The sequence below is a fragment of the Macrosteles quadrilineatus genome, unplaced genomic scaffold (genome assembly GCF_028750875.1).
Source record: "Macrosteles quadrilineatus isolate MER2022 unplaced genomic scaffold, UCM_ALF_1.0 Scaffold_1__1_contigs__length_201487025, whole genome shotgun sequence".
Lineage (NCBI taxonomy): Eukaryota > Metazoa > Arthropoda > Insecta > Hemiptera > Cicadellidae > Macrosteles > Macrosteles quadrilineatus.
The window spans coordinates 130,247,761-130,269,650 of record NW_026542594.1 but is presented as its reverse complement, the minus strand read 5'-3'; the positions used below and the strand labels follow the sequence as shown (position 1 = coordinate 130,269,650).

At 41.1% G+C, this 21,890-nt stretch overlaps 1 protein-coding gene across 1 annotated transcript in view; it reads left to right on the top strand.

Annotated features, from left to right (window-relative positions):
• LOC128984939 (lysyl oxidase homolog 2) overlaps positions 1-21,890 on the top strand; it is a 103,243-nt gene that overhangs the window by 31,358 nt on the left and 49,995 nt on the right. The window contains exon 3 of the mRNA XM_054404311.1: positions 20,757-20,903. Coding sequence (XP_054260286.1) covers positions 20,757-20,903 — 147 coding nt within the window. The remainder of the gene's footprint in view (positions 1-20,756; positions 20,904-21,890) is intronic.

Below are 21,890 nucleotides of genomic sequence, written 5' to 3'. Positions count from 1 at the left end.
AATTTAGCAATTTCTTTCCAAACCATTTTGTAGAGCTTAAAAAAACAAATAACTTAGTATATTGAAGCGTTACTATGCGCCTAATTGTTACGGAGAAAATTCCAAAAAATTGTAAATTTAAAATTCCCATGTTATTCTTATGGATAATAAGTAAACTGTTGTAGTTTGCTTGTTTGTGAACATATTTTGATCAAATTTGGAAAATGTTTTTATTTCTTACGAAACTATTCACATTTAAAAAAAAACAGTTTTACCCTCCCTGATGCAGCAAACCTAAGTACTTGTTAAACTAATTCTATTTAAATCAAGAATAAATGTTATATTTTTAAGTAGACATTTCAGTGTAAATCCAATCAGTCAAATGGAAATTCGCTTAGTCTGCAGGTTTGCTGCGGCGGGGGTATTTTTTTATTGTTATAGTTGGTCTTGAATAGTTATGTCTGATTAAAATTGAAGTTCTTTTTGTACTATGTTTTTTTGAACTTATTTAGTAGTATATCCCTAATAGAAGAGTCAGTCTCGCGTTTTAAAATTTGGCGACCGTTTCAGGACAATAAGATGATGAGTGAAACTGATGTTAGGGAATTTAATAAGAAGAAGAAACATAAAACTGTTGTTAGGTTAGGACAAACTTTTCAAGACTAGTGAACCATTTAAAGAATGCACTTACACAGGAACTGGTTCACTTACAGGAAATCGATTCACCAACAAATTTAATCATTGTGTATGAACAATTGTTGCAAGAATTGACGTGTCTTCTAAAATTTCAAAAAAAAATGTTCTTACAAATATTACAAGTCTTTTGACTTTGTAATATATGTGATTTTAGAGCCACGTTATTACCAATGATTAAATCACAAACTTTGCACAGTTTCACCTTCATTTGATGTTTCAACTTGTAGTGTCGAAACAAGTTACTTTTGGTGGAGAACGACACGGAGCACTGTTGACATGATAAGCAGGGGTAAAATTATACTAAAAACCCGGTAGAAAAGATAAAAATTGGTCCGTTCATCAAACTTGCAGGAAACGTAGTAATTACCATTAGGTTTTGGAATCTGAAGAGCCCCTAGTGATTGTGGGGGTGGAAGTATCATTTTATGGGGGTTTAAGTTTATGGGGGTAGTGATTTTGAGAAAGTTTCTATTTATGGGATCCAAGCAAGTGGGGTGTCGTTTTCTATGTTTCTTAGGGCGCAGAATCGTAAAAAACACAATAAAAGCAATACAACTGACAGTTTATTAGAAAAAGGTTAATTTATTCATGAAAAACTAAATATAACAAATTAATTATGGTAAAATAATCCAGTTAATATCAATTATTACAAAATTGATCATGAGTCTGTGTCATATGTTAAAGTTGTGAGAAAAATCAACCAAAAAACTGGTAGTTACGCCTCTTTAACCACCACGTGTTATATTGCTCATCAGATACTAATGCATCATCACCATCCATGGAATCGTCAGGGTCTCTAAATCGTTCTTCTCCATCATCGTCTTGACTTGACACTGACAGCTTAGTAGTGGAGGTGGGTAGCGGAAAAACATTTCAGTTCTGGCGGTGATCCTGCAACTTAGGGTGAAGATAATATATAAGACCAAGAATGTAAAACCGCCCAGACCCCAATTTTTAAGGACCTTGGTCGCCCGTAATGATGTCATCAATATGGCACTCGTAAGAGGATGCTGGGTCGCTATGAATTGGTTATATTACCAAAATGCCTGAACCGATTTTAATGAAATTTGGCATACTAGTGCTTGAATACAATATCTAATCCCAGTTTGTCAATGGTCGAGTTTGATTAGGCCATTTCAAAATGGCGGCCGCTAATAACTAAAATAATTAAAAATTGTTAAGTGTTTTGTTTTTTCAACTCTCTCCAGAAATCTGCAGCACTCTTTCACTTTCAGATGCCGTCTCTGAATTTCATGGAATAGGCAAAATACCCCACCGCACCAAACCTGCAGATTAAGTGAGTTTCCATTTGCCTGATTTGATTTTCAATTAAATCTATTTCGATATCATTAGTCTTAATTAGTAACTAGGTTTGCTGCTACGGGGAGGGTAATAAAGTGTGTTTTTTTTATTAAAATACGAATAGTTTAAAATAAATAAATTGGCAAAGTTTTGTCTAAATATAACCATAAACTAGCAAAATAACCAATCATGGTAGATATTCAAAATGGTTTAGAGTGAAACTCGAAAATTTTATATTTATAGGGCCAAACATGAGAAAACCCAATTTTTACCCCATAAATCCCCCAGAAAACCCCCGATCATGCTGGTTTGCGAACTCGTTCGAGTAAACGTAGGTTTACACGTTTTTACCAAATTTCTGCAACATTGGGTCATATTTGCTTGAGTTATCGTGCTAACGTTCTTTAAAAAGTACACGTCTACAGTCATTAACGCTGTTAAAGTTTGATGTTATGACATATGTACAACAAATCTTTGGATTGATTCTAACGAGTTCGCAATCCAGCATGATCAGACCATGGGAACGGAGTTTTGTGGGGGATTTATGGGGAGAAATTGGGTTTTTTTCAAGTTTAACCCTCTACACATAAAGTTTTCCAATTTCTCTCTAAACCATTTTGGAAACCATGATGATTTTGAATACTTAAAAAAATTAATAATTTGGTTCAGTGAAGTGTGTTTGTACGGTATTTGGTTATACATACCGAGAAAATTCAAAAATTGTAAATTTATCATTCACATTTTATTCTTATGGAGAATAAAAATAAAAGTGTTGTAGTTTGCTCGTTTATGGATATATTTTGATAAAACTTGGCAAATTTATTTATTTTGACCTAAGCTATTGATATTTTAATAAAAAACACACTTTATTATCCTCCCCGTAGCAGTAAACCTAATTACCAATTAAACTTAATGTAAATAAAATAGATTTAATTGAAAATCAAATCATGCAAATGGAAACTCACTTAATCTGCAGGTTTTCTGTGGTGAGGGTATTTTGCCTATTCCATGAAATGCAGAGATGGCATCACAACCTGTGATTGCAATGAAAATGAAAGATTACTGTAGATTTCTGGGGAGAGTTGAAAAAACAAAACACTAAAAAATTTTGAAATATTTTAGTTATTAGCGGCCGCCGTTTTGAAATTACTTGATCAAACTCGACCATTGACAACCTGGGATTAGATATTTTATTTAAGCACTTGTATGCCAAATTTAATTAAAATCCGTTCAGGCGTTGGTACTATAATAAATTCAAAGCGACCCAGCATCCTGTTACGAGCGCCATATTGATGACGTCATTACGACCAAGGTCCTTAAAAATTGGGGTCTGCGCGGTTTTACATTCTTGGTCTTACACAGGGTGAGTTTTAATTGTCCCCCCCCCAACTTTTTTCTACATTTTTTCAAATATCAATCCCAGACCACTTCCAAACATTGTTGGGTAGGAAGTACTTCATTTTGACAAGGTGGTCATTTCCGGCCGCCATCTTGGATCCGCCATATTGGATGCAAAATATTTTTTTCAAATGTAAAGGTGGGGTTGTGACCCATTATTTCGAGTTAGATTTTTACCTTGATTACAATGCCGCAAACCGGTTTTAAAAATTATAAATTTATTATAAATTTAGTCGTTTACATTAATAACTTTGATTTAACAAACATTTCCGTTTTTGTCCCATCAAAAACGGACAATGTTTACGGTTTGTGAGCTATAAACAAAAAACCAAGTAGTGTTTTTGTTTATAGCTCACAAACCGTAAACATTGTCCGTTTTTGATGGGACGAAAACGGAAATATGTATTAAATCAAAGTTATTAATGTAAATGGCTAAATTTATACATCGGATTTAAAATTTGTTAATGATAATTATTGAACTAGAGCGTTCATGGAAGTGTCGCTAATCGGATTATAAAGGGTCGTGCGGGAACAGCCGGTAATGACCCTCCCGGTCAGTTTGGGCTGCCTCAACTTAGGGTGGCGAGACCTATAGGAAGGGTGCCAATCTGACGTGGTGCCAATCTGTCGTGGTGACAATAAGACGCCTACCCAATATTCCACATGGGACGGTGGGGAGCCTGTTATGATGATGAGTGGAATGAGAGAAAAGCCAATGTAACATGCCGTCAGCTGGTCTACAAACTGGCATTGTAGATAGTGTTGCAGCATTGTAATTGTAACAGTGTTAAGGTGGGGAGCCGTATGTGATGATGAGTAGGATGAAAGAGAAGCCAATGTCACATGCCGTCAGCTGGGCTACAAACTGGCATTGTAAATAGTGTTGCAGCAGTGTAATTGTAACAGTGTTAAGGTGGGGAGCCGTATGTGATGATGAGTAGGATGAGAGAGAAGCCAATGTAACATGCCGTCAGCTGGGTTACAAACTAGCATTGTAAATAGTGTTGCAGCAGTGTAATTGTAACAGTGTTACGGTGGGGAGCCGTATGTGATGATGAGTAGGATGAGAGAGAAGCCAATATAACATGCCGTCAGCTGGTCAACAAACTGGCATTGTAAATAGTGTTGCAGCAGTGTAATTGTAACAATGTTAAGGTGAGGAGCCGGATGTGATGATGAGTAAGATAAGAGAGAAGCCAATGTAACATGCCGTCAGCTGGGCTACAAACTAGCATTGTAAATAGTGTTGCAGCAGTGTAATTGTAACAGTGTTAAGGTGGGGAGCCGTATGTGATGATGAGTAGGATGGGAGAGAAGCCAATGAATGTAACATGCCATCAGCTGGTCTACAAACTGGAATTGTAACTAATACTAATGTTGCAGGTAATGTGGAGACATTCCACATGGGACGGTTGGTAGCCGTATGTGATGATGAGTAGGATAGGAGAGAAGCCAATGTAACATGCCGTCAGCTGGGTTACAAACTAGCATTGTAAATAGTGTTGCAGCAGTGTAATTGTAACAGTGTTACGGGGGGGAGCCGTATGTGATGATGAGTAGGATGAGAGAGAAGCCAATGTAACATGCCGTCAGCTGGTCAACAAACTGGCATTGTAAATAGTGTTGCAGCAGTGTAATTGTAACAATGTTAAGGTGGGGAGCCGGATGTGATGATGAGTAAGATAAGAGAGAAGTTAATGTAACATGCCGTCAGCTGGGCTACAAACTAGCATTGTAAATAGTGTTGCAGCAGTGTAATTGTAACAGTGTTAAGGTGGGGAGCCGTATGTGATGATGAGTAGGATGGGAGAGAAGCCAATGAATGTAACATGCCATCAGCTGGTCTACAAACTGGAATTGTAACTAATACTAATGTTGCAGGTAATGTGGAGATATTCCACATGGGACGGTGGGGAGCCGTATGTGATGATGAGTAGGATGGGAGAGAAGCCAATGAATGTAACATGCCATCAGCTGGTCTACAAACTGGAATTGTAACTAATACTAATGTTGCAGGTAATGTGGAGATATTCCACATGGGATAGTGGGGAGCCGTATGTGATGATGAGTAGGATGGGAGAGAAGCCAATGTAACATGCCGTCATCTGGTCTACAAACTGGAATGATAACTCATACTAATGTTGCAGGTAATGTGGAGATATTTACCCGTGCGGTACCGGGTTAGAATAGCACCGCAGCCTTCTCGGGCTTGTCGTAAGAAGCAACTAAAAGGGTGACTGACGTTCTCACTGGGAGTCCCTGTTGTATTGCAGGGGTTGATGTGTGCTCTGCACTGCCGATGGGTATTCTCAGTGGGTCGTGAGAAGCCAGCCACTTCGGTCCTTGGTCAGGGAGTGCGGCATGGATGTAGAGGTCGGGCTCTGCATTGCGACGGGCGACCCCCGGAACGTCAGGTATCCGGTGCTGGGAACTGGGGTAGGGGCTTTTGTCCCCGATTGTATACCCGTTCCTGACTGATTCCGGGCCTCTCCTTGCCGCACGATGCACTGGAATAAACACGATGGCTTTTAATACCCCCATTAACACATTTTTGATTAAGAGCTCAAATGAGCAGGAAAAGAAGTTGGAAGTGGAGCGGAACCCTCTTGTTCGTAGCTCCAAGGTTCAGAGATCGCCACCACCAAAAAACGTGAGGACATCTCCGCCACCTGCACCTTTCAAATGCACTAAGGAGTTTCCCCTTTTAGGATCTCCTTCGGCAAGTGGAGCTGGGAGCGGTGCGGAAAACGTTGGAGTTGCAGGCGTCGAGCCGGCGTTGCCAGTAAGTTCTGCTGTAGGAATGCCGGAGGAGCTTTTCACAGCAACGTCGAGGTCGGAGGGCTCTGAGATGGTGCTTCTGCGACAGGAATATCTTGACGCAGAGAGTAACATTGAATCCCGGCTCCAAGACATGGAAGTTACGATAAAGGCTATGCTGGACACCTTCCGGACCCAGAGAGCCGTAAATCAAGTGGTTAAAAATGGCATGGTTAAACTAGAGGATGACCTTGGATTCGTTTTTGCCTGCCGGGTGGTGAGAAAGGCGGCCATGGAGAAGATTGCCGAGAAGGTTGTGTCTCTGTCCGACGAAAGAGCGCTGCCTTCTAAGAAACGTAAGAGGCCTTCCACATCGGACAGTCCTCAAAAAAGAGAAGAAGGTGTCCAGACCACAAGGACCAAGGCCAAGGCGACTCAGACGGACCCATTGTCTGCTGTGCCCAGATCCTTTTCGGTCATAGCTGCAGCTTCTGTGAAGAACCAACAGCTACAGCTACCTACGACCCCCCTTCAGGGAAGTTCCCGAAAGGGATCAGTTGTAGAGACACCTGGGGCTGCGTGGGAAAAACACCGTTCCCGAAAGGTGAAGAGGCAATTGAGGCGGGCGGAGGTCGCCTCTATAAAGAATGTGGCAGTGAAGGAACAGACGACCGGCGTGGCCCAAAAACTTCTCTGCTCCGAACAAGTCCCGGCCAAAAAAGCCCAGGACGGAGGCAATCCTGGTCAAGCCTCAGGGGGGAGATCTTTCGCCGAGGTCTTGGTGCAATTAAGGCCAAGGCTAAGCCAGAGCAGACCGATACGGTTGTACGGTCGATTAGACGAACCCGGGACGGGAACGTTCTCCTTGAACTGGGTAAGTCGAAAGACAAAACAGCCTTTACTACCGAACCGAAGGCAGCTGTTGAAGGCCAGGGCACCGTCCGTGCTCTTGAGCCAAAGACATCAGTCGAGGTTCGAGACATTGATTGTGTGTCGACGGAGGTTGACGTCGTTGAAGCCCTGAAGAAAGCTATCCCCGAGCTTGGCGGGCAAACGACTTTCTTAAAGTGTGGCTCACAAAACCGAATAGGAGTCAGCAGCGGATTGCGGTCGCCGAAATGGCAGACGCACATGCCAATAAGGTGCTGGCACTCCAGCATCTGAGAGTCGGCTGGGTCAACTGCAGGCTCAGACGGAGAGTGGAAGTAAAGAGGTTTTTTAAATGCCTCTGTTGCGGCCATTCCTCCCGAAACTGCAAGGGACCCGACCGAAGCAAGAATTGCCTTTGGTGCGGGGAGGTCGGTCACATCCGTAAGGACTGCCAAGTCAAGTCCTGTTTCCTTTGCAAAGAAAATGGGCTCACTGACAAACAAGTGAAGCATATAGCTGGGTCTGGACAGTGTAGTGTATTTAAATCTGCACTACAACAAGCGAAAGCCCTCCCACGAAGATAAGAATCCTTCAGTGCAATCTTGAGCGATCCAGGACGGCTGACGCACTTCTATGTCAGCTTGCCCTAGAACACGATGTCGACGCGCTCTTAGTCAGCGAACAGTACCAGTACCGTGATAGGGACCCAGCTTTTTGGTTCCCTGATAGTCTTGGTACTGCTGCATTCTGGGCGCGTAATGCAGCTAAAGTACAAGTACGGGGTCACGCGAAGTGCCGAGGTTTCATTTGGGTTCGGTGCCGGGATGTCACTTACTTTAGTGTCTACCTCACTCCCAACGAGGCCATCCGTGACTTTCGTGAGAAGATAGACCGCCTGGAAGAGAGCGTGCGCAATACCACAGGACACGTCGTCGTTGGTGGGGATTTTAATGCTAGAGCTGTCGAATGGGGAATGATCCTCACAAATTCCCGGGGCAAGTACATTCTGGACTTTTCTGCCAGAGCCGGACTCGTTGTCGTCAACAAGGGCAACACGCCAACTTTCCGGCGCCCTGGGATGCGGGGAACGAACCCAGACTACCCTTGCATCTGAGTCTCTTTTGCCAAGGATCAGAGCCTAGAGAGTCCTGGAGGATTACACGGCCAGTGACCACCAGTACATCATTTTTGATGTCCTGGATGGTTATCAGAGACGAGCCGCGTTTCGTCAAGTGCCCTTTCGATTAAATTAAAAAAAAATGGACGTGGCAAAATTCAATGAAGCCATCTTACGAGGAACGCCGGTGGTTCCTCCCGCATCTAACCTGGCTCACGCAGAGGCGGTAGTTACATCCATGATGGGACTGATCAACTCGGCTTGCGATGAGTCTATGCCTCGCAGGAGATCCCGGTGCAATAAGCGACCTGTGTACTGGTGGACTGCCGAGATTGCGGAATTGCGTCAGTCAGCATTGAGAGACAAAAGACTTGCTACCAGGGCGAGAGAACCTGTAGATAGACGTCGTAAGTCGGGTGCTTACAGAGTGGCTAGGAGGTCTCTTCGTCGAGCCATCAACCGGAGCAGGGGCGCCGGCAGAAACTTGTACAGGGGGGGGCGGCAGACATAGACCCACCGGGGGGTCAGGGGGGTATGGAATACCCCCCTGCATAGAGGGGGGTCCGGGGGTCCCCCCCCGGGAAAATTTTGATATTTTAATATTCAAAACTCACGATTTCGGCCAATTTCGTTCTTAAATATTTCTTGTTGAAGATAAATTCTCTGTCCCTATTTTCTCATATTTTTGTGATATCATAAGTGATACCATTTCCAAAGAAAAAATAAATTTAAATATAAAGAAAGTGCAGCAATGAATGCGGAAGATGTGAGCAACACACGATCGGGAAGCGTCGTCGTAGCAACCCCACTGCATTTTCATCGGCCAGGTGGTGGCCGGCGGCGCTGCGCTTCCCACAACTTGGAGCCGAAAAAAAGTAATACAGGGAAACGCCACTCTTTTTCAGAATACGAAATACCTTTAACACCATATATAGACATTACTTCATAAATACAAATTAACTTACCTTTATATATTTTGTAATAAGTTTGAATGTTATATGTTTTAATGTTTCTATTTTTTAACAATATGTTGCACACAAACTATTGTAACTACTTTTATCTTTTTAAAATAATGGTATCATACAAGCTTTGTCGACTTTTAAATGTGTTATTAACTATCTGCAAAGCACCTAAGGAAGTAAATTAATTTAGCCATGAGTAAATCAAACTGTAAACTTATTTTATTTGAACAAGAACTGAATTCGCCGTTTTTCCATTGAGAATAAATCAATACATTTATTTACAAACTCTTCTTTGTTCTTGTTTATGGATTCCCTGTGGACAGACATGAGACAAAGGCCACTGAGTCTGTTATGCCCAATCTGGTTCCGAATCCAAGTTTTAACTCTTCTCATTGTGCTGAAAAAACGGTCAAACGTTAGCTATCGTTATGTAACTAGCATTGTAATACCCTACACTCGTAGTTAATTGTGAAATAACGACTAACTCAAAACAAAAATATCAACACAAATTTTAAAAAATTCTTTAATTTTAAACTTATTAAATTCCGGCTGGTACATACAATGTTAACAGCCTAAAGTTACCATAACGCAGTCTTCTTTTTTCATTAGTTTAAACTTAATAATTGTGAGCATATTTTAAATAAAGTGTTGCCTACTGGTTATTACAAGAAGTAAAAAACCCATCTTATTAGAAATTATTATATGTACGAACAATGTTAGTGTGGGCTAATTTGTTTATCTATAAATTAACTCAGCTTAAACTGAAAAAGTAATCTTTAACTTAAAAACAAGGTTTGTTTTTCATTCACTCTTTTTCGTTAAGAATAATTGAGATATACAGTAAGGTTAGTATTCATCAAAAGAAATAACAGTTACCTGAAGGATCTTTCAACTGTGCATGTTGTTGGTGGCAAGCATATCGCAATTTGTATTGCTCTGCTAACACTTGGCAAAAATGCTGCGTGGTTGTGGGTGATGAGGTCTGCTAAACAGATGTTGCTTAAAATCTCGTCGGAACCGCTGTCTGCAACGTCTTTTGCCCAAAGGTCGTACCACAAAAGACCTTCGATCTTAAAGTTGTCCAGAACATTGCTGTAAGTGACAAGAATGTCGTTCAGAGAGTTTTCAAATTCTGTCCTCGTCATCGCCTTCATCTTTAAGGGGTGGAGGTTAAACAACTCAAACGAAGTCTGGTTCTTTTTTGAGAATCTTTCACTTAGGGCTCGGATGAGGTAATCTAAATAGGGGATGAACAGTGATTTTCTGTAGTAGTCCTCTACACTTTCTGATGGTACATTAGAGCGGTGGCTTTGTTTAGTATTGGTGCGAGGCCTAGTCAAAGAGATGCCTAAAACTTCTGTAGTCGTGTCAACATTTGCCATTAAATCCTTGAAGACGACTTCATCTTTCTTTCGGTCTTCTTTAAACAAATCTACTAGCCGTTCAATATGTTTTGCCACACGCATCAAGTCAACGTTAACTCCTTGCAACATTTGTGCAACTGTCTCTAATGTTGCCGAATACTTCGCCACAATCTCTAAACTTACAACGAATGTTGACGATGTAACTGCACAGTAGAGCTGAAAGGCCTTTTGTTTTGTGTCTTTGTTTCCCTCTTTTGAAAGGGTTTCAAGACCATTGACTATGTCAATAAACTTATCACGAAACTTTCGGATGGACTTGTACTTTTCCGTCCACCTGGTCTCACACAAATTCTGCAAAGTCCCAACTACGCTTCTTCTTCCAGAATTCTCCCTAAAAAACTTAGTCACCTCTTTTATGGTTCCTACAGTGTTTCTTATTTGAGGTATATCACTTACATCGTTGATAGCCAAGTTTAGCCTATGGCTGGCACAATGATAAAAGTTAGCCATTGGGAACTTGGTACTTATTCGTTTATGGACACCGCTAATTTCTCCAGCCATTGTGCTACATCCATCGTAGCCTTGTCCTACAGCCAATTCTAGGTTTAATTTCCAACCTGTCAACGTGTCAGTTATAGCATTTGCTATCGTTTCGGCATCAACCCCGTTTTGAAGCGGAGTAAAACCAAGGAACTCTTCTTTGACGATTTTTTCTTCTCTGTTATAGTACCTGACACCTAGGGATAGTTGTTCTGTTCCTCCTATGTCCATGGTTTCATCTGCCAAAATTGAGAAGAACTCGTTATCTTTTATTTTTCTAACCAGATCACTTCTTAATGTTGTGGCACATGTATCAATAAGTTCATTTTGAATACCATGAGAAATGTATTTGGCATTTTTTGGTGCAGTTTTGAGGTGTTCTTGTAAAACTTTATCGCCGGATTCCTCCCTGAAGTGGAGAAGATCATTGAACACGGCACCTTCATCAGTTTTTCCTCTGAGTGGCAAGTCATGAGTAGCACAGAAAATCACTGTTGAAAGAATGGACTTTAGTTTGGTTCTATTTTGTTCAATAGCAGTTTGAACTTGGTCGTTCACTTGAGCCTCGACACTAAGCTGCTTGTTATTCATCACCGACATAAAGTTGCTTGCTTTTTCTGAAGACTCGCGATGCCACTCAGAAGCCATGTGAGATTTGGCACATTCATGAAACTTTTTGTAATTAGTGAATGGACGGGTAATAAAAGCTCCTTGTAAACCTCTTGAGACACGAGGTCTAAAAATAACACACGTCTTGCAAAACACCCCCTTTTCATTCTTCGAGTAGGCCATCCATTCATAGAGGTTAAACCAGTCATGCAGAAATTGTCTTTTTCCAGGAGTAACGTCAGCCTTATAATTGTAGGTTTTATCCGGTTTCCATGGATTTTGTAGGAGCAGGTATTTTGTCCTGTCATTTAAACTGTCGATTTTGCTTCTGTCAGTGTAGCTACCAATATCTGAGGGATTTTGATAACTTCCTGATACACTAGGACCAGGATCAAGTTGATCAATATTTCCATGACACGAACTCTCTTCATTTGAACTTTTATCAGAAGAAGGATCAGTTCTGAATAAGTTTGGTGTTGGTCGAGGTTGAGGAGAATCTATGCTTCTTTCTATATCTTGCTTGTCTAGTGAAAGTGATTCACTTGGCTGATTTGAAGAGTTTTCATCTTCATCAACTTTGAGCCGTTTGTTTTTAAAAAAGTTTCTTATGTCCATCTTGTCAACCACCTAAAATCAACAGCATTATTGTAGACGAATTGTAAACAAATATATCCGTTATCCGTTTTTTTTTTTTTTTAATGTTAAAACATTTAATTAATAAACTTTAGTTTTATAAACTTAATTAATGTATAAACTTAATTTTATTCAAACAATTTCGTGAACCAGCATGATTGTGCTGCGGGTACAGGGTTAAGATTAAGGACATTGTTCTACATGACGTATTTTTTAAATACAAATAAATTAACAGCGTATTTGTACTATTTAATCGTGTTTTTGTATGGTTGTATATCATGCATTTCAAGCCATAATATACCAATATAATACATGGTGTTATATTTACTGCGTGTTTATATTAGCATAATTCAATTCTTTTAAGACATTGACGCACACAAAAGTGCATTCAAGCGAATAATAAGGAAGTGTGTATACGGTATGTTGGCGTGGCGCACGGGCCTATCAGTTACAGTTGTCGCAGCTAGTCTGGGCCCGCGGACCCTTGTGTACTAACCGTTCCCCACGCCAAAGCCACGAAGACAGCAGTGAGGCGCTGAACAACCCCAGACAGCCGTGTGGGCCAGATGTTTTTGGAAATAAGCAATAAACACTCCCCTCTACACCCCGCACTAGGGTGGTCCATGATCTTATGGTAAAAACTCAAGTTGAATGTAAAAGTCAGGGGACCCCCCAATTATTTTCTATTTGATAAAATAAGGATGGAGCCAAAATCTTAAGGTCATAAGTCACTTATAAGGCAGTGCTCAATGCTGTTTAAAAAAATTAAAACGGGAATTTTTTCACATTTTTTGAAAAAAATTATAAGGCATGTTAGGATACAAAAACCTAAATTTATTTGATTAATTTACATGTAAAATAGTGTTACAAATAAGGACATTTCATTATGTAGACCATAATAAAAATTAAGTCTTTAAATTTTGTCGTTGGAAGTGGATGGTTTCCGTAGGCTTTCTAGAACGGCCTTCTTTGTTGGTTCAGTCGGGACTTGTTTTCGGTTTGCCTCTACAATCTGCAGCAACAGTTGTTTTTCCTCCTCATCATTTGTTATGAGTTTATTAAAATCTTGGAAGAGCTTTACACCTCTTTCTGCGATGTCGTTTACCACTTTGATTTCATTCACTATATTTTTTGCCGCTTTGAACTCTGGCTCCTGTTCCCATTCACTTGGGTGCTTGTTTAAAAAGCTGTTGTTAATGTTTAGCTTGTCAAACAACAACATTGTTCTGCTATTAGCAAAATCTGCCAATTCACATTCATCACTGAGTAAATTGGAATTTCCTCTAATCATCCTGGGTGGTGCAGGGACAGACATTTTACTCAAAATACTCACTTTGTTTTCAAGACTTACTTTCTTGGAAAAAAGTGACAATCCGATCAGTTCGTCGGATAGGTACCATAAATGTGGCTGCAAGGCTTTTTGGGTGGTTTTAGCTATATCTTCATCAGTTGAGCTGTATTTCCCAGCCTCTTTCCAAAAGGTCAGATCATTGGAAGCTGCGTTGGCGCAGATTGGAGCCTCAACCCAGTTTTTCACATACAAAAGAGCTCCGAAACGGACAAATCTTTCTAAGTTTTCTTTTTCTTTGTTCGTGAGATTGTAAACTTCTTGGCCTTGGAAAAGGTACAATTTAAATGCATAGATAAGTTTAGCCATCCATCGAGCGTGGTGTATTGGCCCAGGTGCTCTCCAGTGAATCTTTTCTAGTGGTTGTCCCAACACCAATAGCGTCAGTTCAATTAATTCTAGATAGTCATCTCGAGGCTGGTCTTTCTTACTAAGATGTGGTAGCAGGGACTCGATGGCACTGTTTTTTAACTCAGCTTCTCCAGGAGGAAAATTTAGTGGTGTATAATCTGATCGATCAACTGCATTCCATGATTCCCTCAACCTTTTAAATATGGGTATTTCAGGAGAGCTTGAAGGTCCCAAACATAATGTAAATACTTTGCTCAAAATTATTTCCATTATGTGATGGCGACATGCTAGCCATAGAAGTTCTTTGTTTAACTTTTTTTCAATGAAAGTGCATGCACCATTCTTGACGCCAGTATTGACAGCTGTTGTGTCAAAGCCCATACCAATGACTTTGTCATCGAGATCCCATGTTTTAAGAGTTTCAAGTACTGCATCTCCAGTGTTAGCACCTGTTCCCTGAGCCAGTTTTGGCACTCCCAGTAGTTTCTCATTTCCACCAGCATAGGAAACTAGGACTGGTAGTCTATCAACCTTTTGTGCACCTAAAATATCGGGCAAGATTTTGCTGTCCCAATGAACTACAATTGGTGCTTTGATGTCTAGGTTTGATTTCATCTCTGTTGAAAAATTCTGCCTTGCTGCTTCTCGTTTTCTTTTTACAGAACTTCTTGAAAGTGGCAATGCTGCAGGATCATGCCCAAGTGCAGCGGCAATAGGAATAATTATCCTCACAGCTTCACGATCGGAAATTTTATTTCTGTCTAAAGCTCCTGCCACATTCATGTCAAAAAGGCTCTTCTTAGCCTTTGGTTCAGAAACATCTTCACTCTTGCCAACTAAAACTTGTTCTAACTTTTTTTTGGTCGAAGGTTGATATAATTCATCATCAGAACCATTTTCTGAACTGCTTTCGGCAACTGGGCTCTCATTTGAGTCATCATCGGGTGGATTAATAGAAGAGGATGTGGATTCGGCAGCAGAAAAAGACTTTTTTCTTCTTATCTCTTCTTTTTGAAATCTGTCTAGTGATCTTTCTTGCTTTTTAGTATACTCCTTGTCTTGAGATGAAATGATCATTTTTCTCTCAGTTCTTTGGTCAGTTAAGAAATCTTTGTCTTGTTGTATTTTCATGAGGATTAGAGCATCTGAATGAGCAATATCAAACAGTTTTTCTATTTTTTCTACAAATAATTGTTCGTTTTTTCTTTGTTTTTCTGTTTTTCTGCCTTTATTTTTCTTTAGAAGTAACCACTGCGAATGCACACTTTCGAGTTTTTCAATCGAATCCTTGGTATACTTAGTCGGGATTAGGGCTTTGCTCCAAACTTCATTCAATTCTTCAATTGTGATATGACTAGCGTTTCTGACTGATTTTTTTTCACTTAGAAAGAAATGAAATCTTAATAATACTTCTTTTGTTGTAGGAAGTTGGTTCTTCTTAGTTAAAGGTTCTAAGTCCTTTACACCAATTAAGTAAACACTATCCGCCTGACGCGTCTTAAGCGCAGTCATTTTGATTGAATCAGGTTTCAAACTAAAAATCACACTGTCAAAAAAGGAACTAGACACTTTTACTAGGTCAGTTATTTATTTAAGTTTCTATTGATGAATACACTGAGCTTCCCAAGTTAAATATTGCAGTTCAAATGACCTGAAACAAAAGAAAATCAAAAAGCGTTAAAAACCCGAAAATTGCTATTATTTCAAGTTATATAACTCCTTTGTAATCTGGTACCTTTATGCTGAAAATGCTGAAAATGTTTAGTATCAACTGTATTAAGGTGATCAACAGCTTTGTTAACTTCTGAATACTCAAAATAAAACAAAAGAATTTTTTCTTAATTTCAGTGTTTTGTCGAAATTTTCAAAACCTAAACGTTGTTGAGCACTGCCTTCCTTATGTCTTAGGGTACTAAGATTTTGCATAGATTATTCTATTATTAGATGTAACAAAATGGGAGGGTCCCTAGGTCTCTAAAAAAAACTTGAGTTTTTTGGACCACCCTACCCCGCACCCTAGCGTGGCCGCGCGCCCAGACTAGCTGCGACAACTGTACTCGGGTTTGAGTAAGAATAAGAAGGAAGGGGTTGAGCGTGGGGGATGGCGGGGTGACACTTCTCTGTCTCTCTCTATCAAGGTCACCTGACCATGCTTGCTAAAAGCGTTTACCGTAACACTCATACTCCGCTCGTTTTGTTTTACAATGTAGGTTATGTGCATTTTAAAGTCCAGAATGGTAAACTAAAACATTTCAAGCAGAAGTGTGTTTTGAAATGTTTATATTTTATCATTTCAATCATTGTTAACTAGTTGTCAAACTGAGTATTAAAATAAAAATAAAACTACCATACACCTCGTAACATGGTATATAAATAGTACCAGTTAAACGAAATTGAATAGTGATGGTATGACTGCATTAGGATGCAATACAATTCTCAATACGTCTCTCACTTATTGACATTGTGTTTACTCATTTATATTTTAAGCGAATTTCCAATATGAATATAAGGAATAATTGCTTTGTTATTTGAAGTGGTTCAACACCTTGAACCGAACCACGGCCGATTACATTTTTTATGTCCTTAGAAAACCAATTCAGTTCATATGTAGATAAAAAAGTCTAAAGTGTATGGTGTGATATTTATTTTCCATTTGTAATTTAATCACATCCAAAATACAGGCATAAAGTTATTAACATTTCAATGAGGAAAAGATTTAAAATCACTTACCTCTATTTGATCAAATCACTGAGTTTCTCCCACTGTTTTATCTACAAGTCCGCGAAATTGATTACATAATAACAATAACCATAAGCCAACACAACTTGTGAACACAACACAAACTTTCAACACTCCGTTACCTCCAAAAATCTTAACACTGTGTAACGCAGAAAGCTGTCTCGTCAAGTGACACGCACGAATTCTGAGACAATAGGTGAATAGTTTACGACCTAGGAATCACGTGTTACAGGTGTTGGGGAGGAAAGGGGGAGGGAAGGGGGTTGAAAGGGGGAGGGAAGGGGGAGGAAATCGCTTGTAGTGTGGGAGTAGGGGTGAGCGGGATAGGATCAGTTCAGTGTTGCCAAACATTTTAGCCAATAACACAAATGCTGTATTCGCCTACATTTGCAACAGTGTTGGATTTGCCAATATAAAAAAAATCTTCCATGATCCAGGGGGGGGCCAAGGCCCCCCCCTGCCCCTCTCTGCCGGCGCCCTTGAACCGGAGTAAATGCAGTTGCTGGGAGACATTAAGGGACGATGTCGATTCCAATCTGTGGGGCCTGGGCTACAAACTTGTAACCAAGAAACTTGGCACCCGCTCTCCACCTTCCGTCATGGATGGGGCCACTATGGAGAGGATAGTCGAGTCCCTTTTTCTGGCTCACACGTTGCGCCCACTGCGGGATTTCGAAAGGGTGGATGATGTACCACTTTTCAGACTTGGAGAGATGGAGGTGGCCGTCCTATCCCTGAAGAACAAAAAGGCTCCTGGACCCGATGGGGTACCTGGCGAAGTCCTCAAGAAGGTTTTGACTATTAACCCCTTGATCCCTTTGCGCATGTACAACGCCTGCCTATTCGAAGGAGTTTTCCCCTCGTGCTGGAAAACAGCTAGGCTTGTGCTTGTTGGGAAGGGGAAGGGAGACCCAGACCTGCCATCCTCTTACAGACCTCTGTATATGTTGGATACGGCTGGCAAAGTCCTCGAGAAGTTGATCCGTTCCCGACTGAATTCAGCCGTGGTCGCTGCGGGGGACCTGTCCCCCCGGCTACATGGATTCAGGATGGGGCAATCTACGGTTGACGCTGTTGATGAGGTGAAGCAAGCCGTGATGAGAGCTGAGGATTTTAACCACGAGGGTTGTGCTGCTCGTAACTCTCGATGTGCGAAACGCATTTAATTCCGCGAGGTGGTGCTATATGCTGGATGCTCTGGAGAACAACTTCCACGTTCCGGCATACCTCATGCGTATCATAGAGGATTATCTCCGGTTCCGCCTCCTCATGTTTGAAACTACAGAGGGCCCACGGACGATGAGTGTCACTTCCTGTGCTGCCCAAGGTTCCATACTCGGCCCAGACCTCTGGAATGTCACGTATGACAGCCTCCTGAGGTCTAAAATGCCTGAGGAAACTGTTTTGGTTGGGTACGCAGACGACGTTGCAGTTTTGATAGCTGCACGTAGCGTTGAGCTGGCTCAGCTAAAGCTGAACCGAGTTATGCGTATTATAAACGCATGGATGACAGACCACGGTCTCTCGCTTACTTTGAGCAAAACTGAGATAGTGATATTAAAAAAACGGATTGACAACATCGTGCCGTTGAGGGTAGCGGCCGTCGAAGTTCAGACCGTTCGTTCTCCCAAGTACCTTGGGGTTATGGTGGACAGCAAGCTTGGCTGGCGGGGTCAGATTTTCCGTGCCGTGGACAAGGCCGCTAGGGTGGTTTCCTCTCTTAGCCGGTTGATGGCCAATGTCGGAGGTCCTCGGTCCAGCCGTAGAAGGCTGTTAATGTCTTCTGTCCAGTCCGTACTCTTGTACGGTGCTGAGGTGTGGGCAGATGCTCTCAATAAGGAGGTATATAGGATGCGGCTCGCCCGAGTGCAGCGTCAGGCAGCACTAAGAGTTGCATCCGCCTACCGAACAGTGTCCGAACCCGCTGTCCTGGTGGTTTCTGGAGTCATCCCCGTCAAACTTTTGGTGGTGGAGAGAAAGTCAATTTATCAGCGCCGTAGGGAGGACCAGGCACGAACACAGGAACGCACCCGCACCTACCAGCTGTGGCAGAAGAGCTGGGAACAGGAGACTCGGGGACGCTGGACCAGGCGACTGATACAGCAAGTCCAACCTTGGGTTAATCGGCGGTGCGGGGAGGTGGACTTCTACCTCACCCAATTTCTGACGGGTCATGGCTTTATCCGGTCGTACCTGTTCAGGATGTGCAAAGCCGTGTCACCCAATTGCATATACTGCCCAGGCATTCCCGACGACGTGGAACATACATTTTTCAACTGCCAGCATTGGGAAAGGCCCCGCCTGGAGGCTCAACAGTTAGTAGGACTGCTGTCAGTGGACACGGTCATACGGAGGGTGAGCACAATTGGACCTCTGTGTCACATTACATACAGGGTATTCTCCTCGCCAAAAAGCTCGACCTTGACTGGGATGTGGTGTAGGTAATAAAGTATCTAAATGCCAAAAACGGTGAGAGCCCTGAGGGCTTAGGTCACAATGTTAGCCTGACTTGAAGTAATGTGACAAACAATTCCATGTCTGTGTCCAACAGAGTAGAGGGGGTTTTTAGTGAGTGGTCTGTGATAGATTCAGGAGTCTCACACTACAGGCTGGCTACCTGTGTGCGTAAAAGCATTTTCTCTCCTTAAAAAAAATGTGGAGATATTCCACATGGGACGGTGGGGAGCCGTATGTGATGATGAGTAAGATAAGAGAGAAGCCAATGTAACATGCCGTCAGCTGGTCTACAAACTGGAATTGTAACTAATACTAATGTTGCAGGTAATGTGGAGACATTCCACATGGGACAGTGGGGAGCCGTATGTGATGATGAGTAGGATGGGTGAGAAGCCAATGTAACATGCCGTCAGCTGGTCTACAAACTGGAATTGTAACTAATACTAATGTTGCAGGTAATGTGGAGACATTCTACATGGGACAGTGGGGAGCCGTATGTGATGATGAGTAGGATGGGTGAGAAGCCAATGTAACATGCCATCAGCTGGTCTACAAACTGGAATTGTAACTAATACTAATGTTGCAGGTAATGTGGAGATATTCCACATGGGATAGTGGGGAGCCGTATGTGATGATGAGTAGGATGGGAGAGAAGCCAATGTAACATGCCGTCAGCTGGTCTACAAACTGTAATTGTAACTAATACTAATGTTGCAGGTAATGTGGAGATATTCCACATGGGACGGTGGGGAGCCGTTTGTGATGATGAGTGGGATGAGAGAGAAGCCAATGTAACATGCCGTCAGCTGGTCTACAAACTGTAATTGTAACTAATACTAATGTTGCAGGTAATGTGGAGATATTCCACATGGGACGGTGGGGAGTCGTTTGTGATGATGAGTGGGATGAGAGAGAAGCCAATGTAACATGCCGTCAGCTGGTCTACAAACTGTAATTGTAACTAATACTAATGTTGCAGGTAATGTGGAGATATTCCACATGGGACGGTGGGGAGTCGTTTGTGATGATGAGTGGGATGAGAGAGAAGCCAATGTAACATGCCGTCAGCTGGTCTACAAACTGTAATTGTAACTAATACTAATGTTGCAGGTAATGTGGAGATATTCCACATGGGACGGTGGGGAGCCGTTTGTGATGATGAGTGGGATGAGAGAGAAGCCAATGTAACATGCCGTCAGTTGGGCTACAAACTGTAATTGTAACTAATACTAATGTTGCAGGTAATGTGGAGATATTCCACATGGGACGGTGGGGAGCCGTATGTGATGATGAGTAGGATGGGAGAGAAGCCAATGTAACATGCCGTCAGCTGGTCCACAAACTGGAATTGTAACTAATACTAATGTTGCAGGTAATGTGGAGATATTCCACATGGGACGGTGGGGAGCCGTTTGTGATGATGAGTGGGATGAGAGAGAAGCCAATGTAACATGCCGTCAGCTGGGTTACAAACTGTAATTGTAACTAATACTAATGTTGCAGGTAATGTGGAGATATTCCACATGGGACGGTGGGGAGCCGTATGTGATGATGAGTAGGATGGGAGAGAAGCCAATGTAACATGCCGTCAGCTGGTCCACAAACTGGAATTGTAACTAATACTAATGTTGCAGGTAATGTGGAGATATTCCACATGGGACGGTGGGGAGCCGTTTGTGATGATGAGTGGGATGAGAGAGAAGCCAATGTAACATGCCGTCAGTTGGGCTACAAACTGGCATTACGAGCAACACACAATTCTCACTTTGGCCAGATCAAACGTAAGTATATTTATCAAATGAATGTTAAATTTAAACTAGTTTCATTAGTATCCATCTACGTAGTCTGCTTTTTTTTATATATAAGTTAAAATAAGTATTGTTTAAAATATAAAATTGCTTTACCAAAATTGATAAGATTTATTAAATTTCTTTTATGAAGTTGGCGGCTTCTTTTAACTTTGCCTGTGCGTGGAACGTATTCAGCAAACTATATTGCGTAGGGGAGAGTTTTGTACCTTTGACCATCTTGTACCTTTTACCACCGGTCATATAGTGAAATCTAGAGGCTGTATATGGAAGCTAATAAAACTAGTTCATAGATCAGCCACCAGAGGACTACTTCACCTTGCATTGGAGATTGAAAACTGTGTTTGTTGGAAGATATTTTAGTTTAATCATTTTTGCTACTGAAAAGTAAAAATTTGTTGACTTATTGTTTGTTTTATAAAATGTATATATTTCTACAAATAGAAGTGAAAGTGAGGGGTTATTATTTTATGTTTATCCTCTAACTTGGATGTTTGAAACTGATATTATCACATATCTTTTGAGAATATATATACAGGGTGCCTGGTCATAAGTGTTAAATAAAATTTTGCATTAAACTACATGGTAATGGTGACAGAATGTCGCAAATTTGAGGTTCCCAACTTCAACAGTTAGAGAATAACAAATAAATTAAGATTTTTTTTAAATTATTGTAGTTGTTATGAAAAAGGTTATTTTACTCTGTTAAAAATGCACTTACTGTCAATTTCAATGTAATTTTCAAAATCCTTACAAAATTTTAAATAGATATAACACATTTAAAAATGTACACACACATGTAAACACTATTTAAAATTCTTCGGTAAACAATTTATTTTTATATCGACGAAAATTTAAATAACATTCAGTAATTTATTTCTCGGTTGCCGAGTTCCGGCGAGGTTATCAAATATGACTAAAAACTTCCGTATTTAAAGGGCTTTACAATTATGTATAACA